The sequence below is a fragment of the Doryrhamphus excisus genome, linkage group LG9 (genome assembly GCF_037039965.1).
Source record: "Doryrhamphus excisus strain RoL-2023G ecotype Guam linkage group LG9, RoL_Dexc_Guam_v1.1, whole genome shotgun sequence".
NCBI classification, from domain to species: Eukaryota; Metazoa; Chordata; class Actinopteri; order Syngnathiformes; family Syngnathidae; genus Doryrhamphus; species Doryrhamphus excisus.
Genome location: NC_136365.1, coordinates 17238267 through 17250902, shown reverse-complemented (window position 1 = coordinate 17250902; position 12636 = coordinate 17238267). Strand labels below are relative to the sequence as shown.

Genomic DNA, 12636 nt, shown 5'->3' with positions numbered 1-12636 from the left:
CGCCATCGCTCATTCAAGTCCAGGAAAGGTGCCCTTCACAGGACGCCACACAGGAGTGATCCAGCGGTCAAGAATCAATGATTTTAGGAACTTCAAGATATTTATGATATTTATTTTTTTTTTACTCTCCAATGTGCACATATATTATTAGGGCCTACTTGAAATTGATTGGATTCTTTTTTTTATTATTATTCCAAATGGTAACTAAAAAAAACGTTTGTTAGTCATGATAGTATATGTGAAAACGCCTGAAGAAGTCATGCCTGAATAGGAAGTCAAGCGGCTCTTTTAGGGTCAAATTGCTACCAAATTGGAAACACATATGCTAAACAATGAGTGGAGTTAAATGGTGAAATTATTACAATTTTTGTTTTTTTTTTTATTTTTGTTTTTAATTTTACCTTTACTTACCCAGGCAAGCAATTTAAGAACTAATTCTTATTTACAAATGCAGCCTGAACAGGCTCACAGCTAGGAGACCAGGGTTCAATTCCACCCTCGGCCATCTCTGTGTGGAGTTTGCATGTTCTCCCCGTGCATGCGTGGGTTTTCTCCGGGTACTCTGGTTTCCTCCCACATTCCAAAAAAACATGCTAGGTTAATTGGCGACTCCAAATTGTCCATAGGTATGAATGTGAGTGTGAATGGTTGTTTGTCTATATGTGCCCTGTGATTGGCTGGCCACCAGTCCAGGGTGTACCCCGCCTCACGCCCGAAGACAGCTGGGATAGGCTCCAGCACTCCCAGCGACCCTGGTGAGGAAAAGCGGTAGAAAATGAATTAATAAAAAACATCAAACAACAACATTAAATCAATGGGATATGGCAATTGAATTTTATTATTTATTATTTATTATTTATTATTTATTATTTATTATTTATTATTTATTATTTATTATTTATTATTTATTATTTATTATTTATTATTTATTATTTATTATTTATTATTTATTATTTATTATTATTTAATTTTTTTTATAATTTTATAATTATTTTAAATTCATTCATTCATTCATTTTCTACTGCTTTTTCCTCACGAGGGTCGCAGGGGGTGCTGGAGCCTATCCCAGCTGTCTTCGGGCTCGAGGCGGGGTACACCCTGGACTGGTTGCCAGCCAATCACAGGGCACATATAGACAAACAACCATTCACACTCACATTCATACCTATGGACAATTTGGAGTTGCCAATTAACCTAGCATGTTTTTGGAATGTGGGAGGAAACCGGAGTACCCGGAGAAAACACGCATGCACGGGGAGAACATGCAAACTCCACACAGAGATGGCCGAGGGTGGAATTGAACCCTTGTCTCCTAGCTGTGAGGTCTGCGCGCTAACCACTAGCCCACCGTGCCACCTAATTATTTTAAAAATAGACAAAATTGAGTTTTCTTTGTGTGCATGGGCGGAGCATGGCAGCCTCACCCAAAAACACAGCTCCTTAGTGGTGACAGGAAATCCGTCATATTGTTCGATGGTTGGGTTTGTGTCCCAGTCTTGTGTTTCAGTGGTGCAGCCTACTGACACAGATGTATGAATGTCAATTCTTTACATTTTCAAGCAGGAATCGAACATCCATGGGCCTCAACTTTTAAGTATAAAGTGAAATTCTGTGTTATTGAACTTGCAAATGGAAATCACAGGAGGCATCTGTCAGCTTTTTGCTGCTCATGCCATGATGGCCAGAGGGCATCGCCAAAGCAGCGAGGCCATTCCAAAAAAAAAAAAAAAAGTACAGTAGCTTCTCAGCGTGTGAGCGAGGGCGCTGCGAAGAAGTAGAGGTAACAAATGAGCTTTAGCGAGACTTTTGTGGCCCTCAGAGACTGAGTGAACCGGGATGTTCTGCCAACACCTCGTCTGCCGAGGTGAAGGATACGCGCTCAGTCATATCCTCGCATGTTGTACAACACTGTCATCTCCCCATCGCCGGCTCTTCTTGTCTGGGCAGGAACCCCACCAAGCTGGCTCGGCTCCAACACGGAGGTCTCTCACCTCGCAGGCTGGGCAGGGGGGCCCCCGGTAGCCGGTAGCTGAGTTATTCCTGGGCACGGGACTGGACCTGTCTCATCCACTCTCCTCTGGCCCATCCTGGCCTCCCCATCTCCCTTAACCCCCTCTCTGGGAGTGTGTGGTGGCTGAAGAGCCCCGTCCTTCAAGCATCAGCATCCTTCATTGTCTTTAAAAGACATGCAGGATGTACTGAAGCCTAATTGCTTGCGTATATAATGGGAGGCCGCAAACTGCTGAGGTCACCATCTGCAGCGTGTTATTCTTATCACGCCGCACAGTGTGACAAATGTACACACTTTGACTCTCTGTCACTCTTAAATGTGGCTCATCCCCCCCTAAAAAACAAACAAAAAAATCCATAGAAAATCCTTCAACCACATATAGTGTTCATTAACATTTAAACATTTTACAGTACTGATCACATACAATAATAAATATGTTCTTAAAGTTGTGAATAACTATTAAATAGAAATACAGAGTGCCACTAAAATGATTCACTTCATTAAATAGAAGAGATGGGGTTTTCATAATTCAATGTAACACTTGAATTAATTACATTGAATTAATGTAGAATTGTGTTAATTATACCGAAAGTTAACAATAAATATAATATAAATGATGAAGGTAATTACATATTAATTAAATAGACAGCTCTCATTGTTAATTTTGCTTTAGAATCAGAAAAGGTTTATTGCCAGGTATGATCAAACACATACTAGGAATTTGTTTTGGTATAGTAGGTGCAGACACATCTATTAAAAAAGAATGAAAATACAAAATATACAAAATAAACAATATAAATATATGTACACAGTCTGTTTTTGTTTGTTACTGTACTGAGTAATAGAGTAATTTTGCTTTATTATAATTTATGAAAGATTAGTATAAGTGTTTAGGAAACATTCAAATTTTAATTTACAGTATTTTGAAGTGTGCTGAGACAGTACCTGCTTCTCTCCTGTAACTGTGCTTCCAGATACTACCACTAGAGGCCGCTGCTTAACCAGTGGACGCTTCGACAACAAGGATCAAGGATAGTCCAACATGATGGTAATTTTTCAACTAGAACAAAAACACAGACGTCATATTAATTGATGTAATACAATATATGATTGTTTTGCCATGTTGTAGGTATTTTTCTTTATAGTTGTTTTGACATTAGCGCTTATGTGTTACCAGGCAACGCCTGCGTACGCGGCGGCTCCCATCTACGTTCTCTCGGTGGGATGTTGTAATTCTTCCACATATATTTTGCACGTATAAACACGTTCATAAGAGTGCAAATGAGTATATATAATTTAATTGTGACTATAAAAACGGTGGTCCATCCACCATGGTGAAAAGACATACTTTTTCTTTCCATCGAGCACCGCTTCAAAGTGGTGACCCCCCTTGTGGGTACCCAGTAATGGTACAGTCGGGTGACGTAGTGCGCGGGAGCGGAAAACGTGGTTTGGATTATTCGGAAAGGGAGCGGTGATCTTCAAGGGGAGAAAACACCAGCAACACTGCAGTGACACTCGAGTAAATAACTTGTTGATATTTGTTATACCATATCATATCACGTATTCTTTAGACGGCTCATTTATCGGTAAACTGTGTTGTTGTTGTAGCAACGTTAGCTTAGAACATAGCCTGTTGTTAGCTAGCAGCTAGCATGTTTATAGATATCGCGTGCGTGCATGCATGTCTTAGATGTCACATGTCACAACTTCCTTGTCCACGTCTCATTTTATACATATCATATTAGCGTTCCGTAATTCCATATGTTAATAGTGTCCTTTGAACGCCTTTATATACAGTAGAGGTAAATGAATGAATGGTGGTAATCAAGGGGAGGGGCACACACATGTCATATGCTGTGAGTCATGTTGATGTTTTTGGTCTTTTCCATTTCAGCAGTATGGCAAGAGACTGGAAACCGGGTGATCTGATCTTTGCCAAGATGAAGGGTTATCCCCACTGGCCAGCAAGGGTGAGTATGCAAATTAGGAACAGTGATATAGCAAAAAGAAACAAAAACACACTAGCAAAACCTGCCATCAACACTTGTACTGTAGGAAATATGGTACTAATAACGTCCAAAGGTTGCTATATTCTTCATTCACAAGAAGCTGAAACCAACCATGACTGATGACTGATGATTTATTTACCTTCTACAGATTGATGAAGTTCCAGACGGTGCCGTGAAGCCGTCTAACATCAAGTTCCCCATCTTCTTTTTTGGCACTCATGAAACGTGAGTGAAAATGTAGCGCCGTTTGGCCCAGACGGTTGGGAAATCACAACTCTTCTCCTCTGAACTCACTGAACACAAATTAGTATAAATTTGTCAAAATATGCACACCTAAATAGTTGCCTGTGTTATTGTTTTTCTTGTTATTGTTTTTCTACAAATACACAACATGGTGGTGATGTGACAGCAGCTTGACAACCCTCAAAGTTCCAGACTCCTATAAGTCGGATTGACTGGAAATTTTTCTGTAGTTCCCTGTAACTTTAGGCTTTAGAACTGACTCACTAAACAAATTTGGTACCGAGCTTTTACATCAGTTTTTGCTGTTTTTTGTTTTGTTGAATTATATTTTTAGAATGTGCGGCGGAGGGCCAATAAAAACAGGCATGGGTCGTAAATGGCTACAGGGCTGCACTTTGGACACCACTGTTTTTGAGGACTGACAAGCACATATTAATTCATTCAATTTCTCCCGCTTATCCTCACGAGGGTCGCGGGGGGTGCTGGAGCCTATTCCAGCTGTCTTCGGGTGAGAGGCGGGGTACACCCTGGACTGGTGGCCAGCCAATCACAGGGCACATGTAGACAAACAACCATTCACACTCACATTCATACCTATGGACAATTTGGAGTCGGCAATTAACCTAGCATGTTTAACACCCACGCGTGCACGGGGAGAACATCCACACAGAGATGGCCAAGGGTGGAATTGAACTCCGGTCTCCTAGCTGCGCTAACCACTGGGTCGCCGTGCAGCCACAAACATATTATATTGATAGAAATACAGAACGTATGTATGATCAACATTCTTTCACTCCATTTTCCAACAGTGCATTTCTTGGCCCCAAAGACATCTTTCCCTACCTGCCCAACAAAGAGAAGTACGCCAAACCCAACAAGAGGAAAGGCTTCAATGAGGGACTGTGGGAGATTGAGAACAACCCAAAAGTGGAGTTGACAGCACCCAAGGTCCGTGTCCTGTATTTGTGAATCATTTCTAAGAATCATACTTGAATATTTTCTGCTAATATTTTTTCCGTGTTTATCTGTCTTTGTAGCCTGTTCCTCCTGGAAATTTGTCCGAGAAGGATTCAGACACCGGCCCAGAGGGGGATGATGAGGCGGAAGATAAGGAGATACAATCCCCTAAAGTAAGTGCACTTTTGAAAGTAAATGTACTTTAATGTACATTATTATCATTGCAAGTGATTCATCACAGCATTCTGTTTATACTTTGCTGCTTTTGTCCTCACGTCATTTGTCCGCTTTCTATGGGACTGCCAAGTGCGTTTGTAGAAGTACGATGCAGACAAATGATCTGGTCCCCAGTCCAGCTGTTACCTTCATGTGTATCTAGTAATTTTAAGAACTTTTAAGGTGGAAAAGTAAGTGAATTGCTGTTTAATAAAACTTAATGACTTGATGAAGCATGAAATAGGTGTTTTTAATTTTATACATGGCACTTTTTAGCACCCATAGCACTCATGAGTGTGGAAATAACAGTTAAATTGTATTGCGAAAACAGAGTAAGATTACTATTACTAATACTATTAGGGATCGACCGATATGTTTTTTTGGGGGCCGATACCGATTTTTTTCCATCAGCCTTCGCCGATGGCCGATATTTGTGGCTGATACTGCTTTTTCTCCCTCAATTTACATGAAAAAATGACAATAATAACAAATATTACAGGTTTCAAGTATAAACAAATATTTATTGAAATGTAAACACTGAACACAGTATGATTCAGCTTTCTTAAACACACATTTAAACGGTATTATCAACTTTAAACGGAATAAATATTCAACCTTGTGTAAAACATTTCTGTCGTAGTTTAAGTTTATCTAGCATCGATGTGATGACTGCCCCCCCCCCCACCACCTCCACACACACAACATCTCCACACCTCCACACATCACACTGACACAAGTTAGTACATTGACATTAAACCCTTGTTGTGATTCACCATTGTTGCAGTGTGGGAGGGGTACCACGACTGCGTGTGTTCACTAAGCTGCCCGGCGGATGCCTGTCTGAAAATAATGCGGCGGAAAAATACATCGGCGAACCCACACGCGTATCAGGCCGATACCGATTCAAGTAAAAAACGCAATCGGTCGATCTTTAATTACTATTATTATTATTAGTTTCTTCATATAAAGCGCTTCATAGCCTTTATTTATATTATTAATGTTGATATACATTAATAATGCCAGCCAGGACAACACTTTTCCACACATACGCTACCGGCATGTCACAATATGTTCCAGTTCAGGGTTCTATGGTTATCGCCACACTTATACTCTTCTATGGTGGCGTCACAAAAGAGCTCATTGGAAGTCTCACATGAATTACTGAGGGCAGTCTGACTACACAGAAGTTCTGTTCAAATTCCAAATTGTACAACCGTTGGGGTGCACCCCCTAACCTTTCTTCCATTTAAGACTGGTCTGCCCCCACTACACTGCGCCCCATGCTGATGTGTCTTGGGTGCATTCAGGTGCCAGGAAGGGAGGAGGAAGATGAAAGCCCTTTGATGTCTGAGCAGGGTCCTCAGACCCAGGATGTACGTACTTTGCATGCCGGAATTTGTAGGATGTACGGCGGGAGCATGGCGGGTCTTTCTTGGTGGTTGACCTCAAGTTCTTCCTCATGAGTGTCTGATTCATTCATGACCTTCTTGAGTTCCTTGGCAAGCGGTCTCCTTGTTCCCAGTAAAGACGATTAGGATAAAAATGAATGTGTTGTGTCTTGCTCTTGAGTCACCATCTTGATTTTATCTTCCTGCATGGCTATCAGTGTGCTTGTGAGCCTTTTGCCTCCTATCTTTTGCTGATCATGTTCACTTTCTCCTCACCTAAAATGTTTGTTTCATGTTACATTTAAAACTTTGACATTCCCTACTTACTACAAAGATCTGTCAATTATAATAGACAGGCATAATTTATAGGTTTTTGTAATTATAAACATATGTTTTATATAATAGTTTGTATTAATAAACTATGTATTTAATTATCACTTTGGAAGAGAACTCATCTGTCACAAAAATCCAGGTTAATGTATTACAAACTGCTATACAGTGCATACAATTAAAGCTTTGAAACGTCTCAGCTCGAAAAGTCCTAATGCGACCACTGGGGGTCGCTGTTATGCAAAACAATAAATCCAGCGAATTATTTCTTTGAATTAGCCGAATGAAAATATGACTTTTATTCGTCCAAATTGATTTAAAGTTGTCTCTTTGTAGGAGTCAGGCCAAACGGATGCTCCTAAATCCAAGAGAGGAAGAAAAAGAAAGGTCATTTAAGGAATATTTAATACATTTTCTGATTGCTGCAGGGATCTTTTAATAAGTGCTGTTTTTTTTTTTAGTAATATTAATTATGCGGTGTTGCTTTTAATCCAGAATGAGGGTGAGCAGGAAGCTGAGACAGCCGATGTGCCACCTGGGAGTCCAGTGAGTCCTGCAGGTAAGATGTCCTCAGCCAGCCATCCCAGAATATACAACAAGTCCCTGTCATATAAGTGTGTGTCTGTGTTTGTAAAATTTCAGGTGCGGATGTTCCTAAAAGAAGAGGCAGGAAGCCCAAGAGTGAAAAGATGCTTTTGCTGCAGCATCAGGACCAGCAAGGCTCTGGAAGTGAAATGTAAACACACATATACACCATTAGGAAGACCTACATAATCAAAGCTTTTTTTTTCCACATTGCTTGTGATGCTTACAGTCTTATTCACCATTTTGCTCTCCCTTTAAGAGATGGCACCGATTCGGACAGAAAAAGGAAGAGGGCGGCGGAGGACAAGTCCAAGAGTGGCGAGGAGGACAAGCGTAAGAAGGATGACACCAAAGGGAAAGATGTTGAAGGGAAAGAGCCGGAAGCCAAGAAGAAGAAGCAGCAATCCAAGGAGGGAAGCTCATCAGGAGCCTCAGATGATGAGGAGGCAAGTGTCCAGCTTCACACACTACATTATTACTACATCCTGTCATCTTTATAATTATTTTGTATATCTTAGAAAAACAAAGGAAGGAAAAAACACCAGAGCTCCGATATGGACAAAGACGCACGGCGTCGTAAAGACGAGTAAGTTATGGCGTCATGCTACCAGTACATTAGAGTGCTGCGACAAGCAGTAACGCTAATGCTTTGTACTACTACTACTACTACTTATTTACTACAGAGCAAACAAAGACAACACAAAGAAGAATGAAGAGCGGGTCGGGGCTAAGAAAAAGGGTGAGTGAGAAAGACCACAGCTAACCTTTCTCATAATCTCTGCTTCCTGAGAAGTCATTCATAAACCAAAAAAACTACTTGTACGAAGATGATTCATTGTTGGAATGATGTGGAACAATTAATAAACCCCTGATGTCCCCTTTCCTCTTAAATGCTCGCCTGTTCTTTTATAAAAGGCATGAATAACCTACTGAATCCTTCTTCACAGAAATATCCACAGATGTGAAACTCCAGCGACTGCACGGTGAAATTAAGATTTCCCTGAAGATCGACAACCCTGTGAGTTCTTTTGGGTTTTTGTGGAGGGCTGGGAGTCCCGGTTTACAAGGTTTACAATGAAGAGCGGGAATTGTTCTCTCTTCCTCTTCTTATTCATGCTCCGCCATGTGACATCTAGATAGATAGATGCATAAATGGTTCGCTTTCAATGTTAGTGCAATAATATTCATTCATTATTTTTTCTACGGCTTGTCCTCACTGGGGTTGTGGGGGTGCTGGAGCCTATCCCAGCTGTTTTCAGGCAAGAGGCGGGGTCGCCAGCCAATCACAGGGCACATATAGACAAACAACCATTCACACTCACATTCATACCTATGGACAATTTGGAGTCGCCAATTAACCTAGCATGTTTTTGGAATGTGGGAGGAAACCGGAGTACCCGGAGAAAACCCACGCATGCACGGGGAGAACATGCAAACTCCACACAGAGGTGGCCGAGGGTGAAATTGAACCCTGGTCTCCTAGACAAACAACCATTCACACTCACATTCATACCTATGGACAATTTGGAGTCGCCAATTAACCTAGCATGTTTTTGGAATGTGGGAGGAAACCGGAATACCCGGAGAAAACCCACGCATGCACAGGGAGAACATGCAAACTCCATACAGAGATGGCCGAGGGTGGGATTGAGCACTGGTCTCCTAGCTGTGAGGTCTGCGCGCTAACCACTCGATCGCCGTGCAGCCTACTGCAATAATATATAATACAAAATTCAAATAGTAATTAATGACATTATTTTATTATTATTAATGATTTTAAATGGACAGAATTAAACCCATTTCTGACAATGAACCACTGTGATTGTATCCCCATGTTATTTCCATGCTTTATAACGATGTTTATATAAATACGAGAACAACAGGGGTTTACTATCTGAATGTAAACAAAAATTGCAGCCTGCGGCTAAAACGTTGCAGTGACAACATTTTTATCTTTAATTGGCTGTTGTTAAGCACTTTGCATTGCACATTATTATCACCTCCAGGATGGAAGTATGTGTCGCTTGTGTGGAATTGATTGATTCATTTGTTGATTAAGTTTGGCAAAATTGTGTGGAAGTAAAGAAGTGTTATCGTGTGTGTGTGTTTGTGGAGGATGTAAAAAAGTGCCTGGACGCTCTGGATGAGATCAGCTCCCTTCAGGTGACCACTCAGCACTTACAGAAGCAAAGCGAGCTCATTGCCACCTTGAAAAAGGTAAGACACACTAAGACAGGCTTAATTGATCACCATGACAACACATAAGACTAACACATCTGTTTGTGGATCTTTCCCGTCATCTAGATCCGCCGGTTCAAGGCCAGCCAGGACGTAATGGACAAAGCCAGCATGCTGTACAACAAGTTCAAGACCATGTTTCTGGTAGGAGAAGGCGACTGCGCCCTCAGCCAGGTGCTCAACAAGTCGCTGGCTGAGCAGCGGCAGCATGAGGAAGCCAAGAAGGGGACGCTGAGGAAAGCGGAGCAAGCGCAGGAGAACAACACAGGTAATCTGTTCCAGGGTCAAACTTTGGCCATTATAAAATCTTTTGATACATTTATACTGTGTAAAAAAATAATATATATGCATACAGTGTTCCCTCGCTAATTTTGCACATACAGTAAAGTCTCGTTATATCGATATCGGTTATAACGAATTACTGCTTATTACGATACTATTTTCATTTCCCGGCAAATTTCTAGTCTTTTATGATATAATTAGTTCCGTTATTATGATAATCCGGTTACTACGATGCCCTTTTCATCTCCGCCAGCCAATTTGGTCTGCTTATATCGATACAAAAGCAGCTTAAATCAATCTTTGCTTAAGGATTTCAATACCAAAAAAGAACACGGCGAACGGCTGCTTCCAGTCAACTTTATTTTTCACACTTCCACCACCAGAGCGCAGCACACACACCGATTCCCGCACTTCCTGGTTCACAGGTCATGCTCAACCCGCCCCACATAGCTGGCCAAACACATGCCTGCAACAGAAGAACCAACTGACATAGCATACACACCTATTCCAACGAAGACACAAGCGTACAAATACATGTATTTAATTGTGTTGTATTCAGATATCTTTTTATCACTTGCAATAATCACTGTTGGAGAGAAACCACGAACGCAGTTGGTTCTTCTGTTGCAGGCATGTGTTTGGCCAGCTATGTGGGGCGGGTTGAGCATGACCTGTGAACCAGGAAGTGCGGGAATCGGTGTGTGTGCTGTGCTCTGGTGGTGGTAGTGTGAAAAATAAAGTTGACTGGAAGCAGCCGTTCGCCGTGTTCTTTTTTGGTATTGAAATCCTTAAGCAAAGATTGATTTAAGCTGCTCGACATTGTTCTATATTATAGAACAATGTCGAGTGCATTATTGCCCACTTTTAATGCAGTTCGGCGCAGGATCGGCTATATCGACAGTCCGGTTATATCGATATTTTTTCCGACTCCCGACAATATCGATATAACGAGACTTTACTGTATTAACAATCTAAGAATGTGGATGAGCATGCGGTATACGCAAGTTTTCGGCCCCCATTTAGAGATAAAGCCCTTGGTGATGCGTCACAACCCAACCTGAGAACAGAGCATCATTGGAGCTCAATGTTTTTTCCACCCTGTATCCGTTTCTCCTATTTTATATAGGTCACAGGATCTCTGTGGTTACCTAACTTAAACTGTCATGTCCGCCACATCCTGAGCAGTTTGAGTGACCTGCCTGTCTAAGAAGAATATGTACGACCTTACAAACAATCAAAAGGATTCTTTCTCAGGAAAGGCCGTGCCCAAATGGCCGGAAAATTGGAATGATCTCCTCAATGACTGGAGGCTACACGTGTAATCACATGCTCACCCAGTCTTCACCATGGTTTTTGGTTGTCTGAGCTTGAGTGGGTGTGTGTCTGTGTCACTGATTAGACAAGACAAGCGATGGAGATCCAAACCCTGATGAGAACAAGACACACAAGGATGCCTCGACTGGGGAGAACCTCAGGTTTCTTCATAAGATGCTTACAAAATATGCACAGTATGTGTACTACACAGTCTAACTCACATCTCCTTGTCCAACAGTGGCCCCAAAACCCAGGAAGTCTCCACCTGACTCCATAAGGGGGACCTCAAGACGTTTGCTGCTGTTCTTTACACTGGGAGACCATGTTCACCTTTCTACTGATCACCTGAACTGGTTTGTCACTGGTGGTGGTGTTGGTGGTGGTAGTAGTAGTAGTCGTAGACAGCGTTAGCATCTTCCGGTGGGTTTGACTGCACCAGTTCACCACAAGCACCTTTAGTCGCTTCATTCCAAAACATTGCCTTTTAAAAAAAAGTTGTTCTTTTAAACTTGTGTAAATAAGAGTATTTTTGTGCCTTTTGGTTTGCTCTGTTCCAGCGTCAAATAAAGTAGTGTCAACATGTTAGAGGGCAATTATGATTAATTGCGTCTAAATTGTGGTCATCCGCAAACAATAGAAATGTAGTACAGATATATTATATATATGTATGTGTAAAGGCTGGAATTTAAATACAGCCCTATAGTTGGATTGCATTAGATTGTGCAGGTGGGCCTAACATGGATACTGTACTGGAAGTTTTGCTCCAGGACTCTACCCAATTACTCTATCCATGCTGGAATAGAAGCATATTGTGTCCATTATGCAACATTAAGTTGAGAGCAAAGAGCACTGGACAATTATCTAATATTGGTGAGAAAGCTAAATTGAACATCTTTGCTTAGGATGATCTATTAACTTGTTGGTATTGAAGTCCAAATGGATGAGGCTTCCCTCAAATTAAAAAAAACAGTAGAATCTGCGAATTTGTGGGGTACAGGGATCCACTGTAATAGGAAATAGTATGAAATAATGTTACAGTGAAGTTCTGAAAAATAATATT

The 12636-nt window shown here is 41.3% G+C and overlaps 2 protein-coding genes across 6 annotated transcripts in view; both read left to right on the top strand.

Annotated features, from left to right (window-relative positions):
• Nucleotides 1-2524, top strand: part of LOC144899777 (uncharacterized) — a 37703-nt gene extending 35179 nt beyond the window's left edge. Inside the window, exon 4 of the mRNA XM_078793092.1 lies at nucleotides 1948-2524. Within this exon, the coding sequence (XP_078649218.1) occupies nucleotides 1948-2022 (75 nt within the window). The 3' untranslated portion in view covers nucleotides 2023-2524. The remainder of the gene's footprint in view (nucleotides 1-1947) is intronic.
• Nucleotides 2525-3388: 864 nt separating this feature from the next.
• psip1a (PC4 and SFRS1 interacting protein 1a) lies at nucleotides 3389-12161 on the top strand. Of its 5 annotated transcripts, none has more exons than XM_058065566.2 (17): nucleotides 3389-3533; nucleotides 3909-3984; nucleotides 4172-4248; nucleotides 5076-5214; nucleotides 5304-5396; nucleotides 6747-6812; nucleotides 7494-7544; nucleotides 7653-7716; nucleotides 7800-7893; nucleotides 8002-8188; nucleotides 8261-8328; nucleotides 8426-8481; nucleotides 8690-8760; nucleotides 9858-9959; nucleotides 10047-10248; nucleotides 11662-11737; nucleotides 11815-12161. In XM_058065566.2, the coding sequence occupies exons 2-17, from the start codon at nucleotides 3913-3915 to the stop codon at nucleotides 11843-11845; spliced, it is 1449 nt and encodes a 482-aa protein (XP_057921549.2). In that variant the 5' UTR covers nucleotides 3389-3533; nucleotides 3909-3912; the 3' UTR covers nucleotides 11846-12161. The 5 variants fall into 5 exon arrangements, with proteins under 5 accessions (XP_057921549.2, XP_057921554.2, XP_057921553.2 ...); XM_058065567.2 differs by having other exon boundaries at nucleotides 3422-3533; nucleotides 3912-3984; XM_058065571.2 differs by lacking the exon at nucleotides 6747-6812.
• Nucleotides 12162-12636: the final 475 nt, after the last annotated feature.

Coding starts and splice junctions, on each gene's coding strand:
- psip1a (XM_058065566.2), top strand. CDS start 3,913: ATGGCAAGAGACTGGAAACCGGGTGATCTGATCTTTGCCAAGATGAAG. Junction 7,545..7,652: donor AGAGAGGAAGAAAAAGAAAG/GTCATTTAAGGA, acceptor CTTTTAATCCAG/AATGAGGGTGAGCAGGAAGC. Junction 8,189..8,260: donor GAGCCTCAGATGATGAGGAG/GCAAGTGTCCAG, acceptor TGTATATCTTAG/AAAAACAAAGGAAGGAAAAA.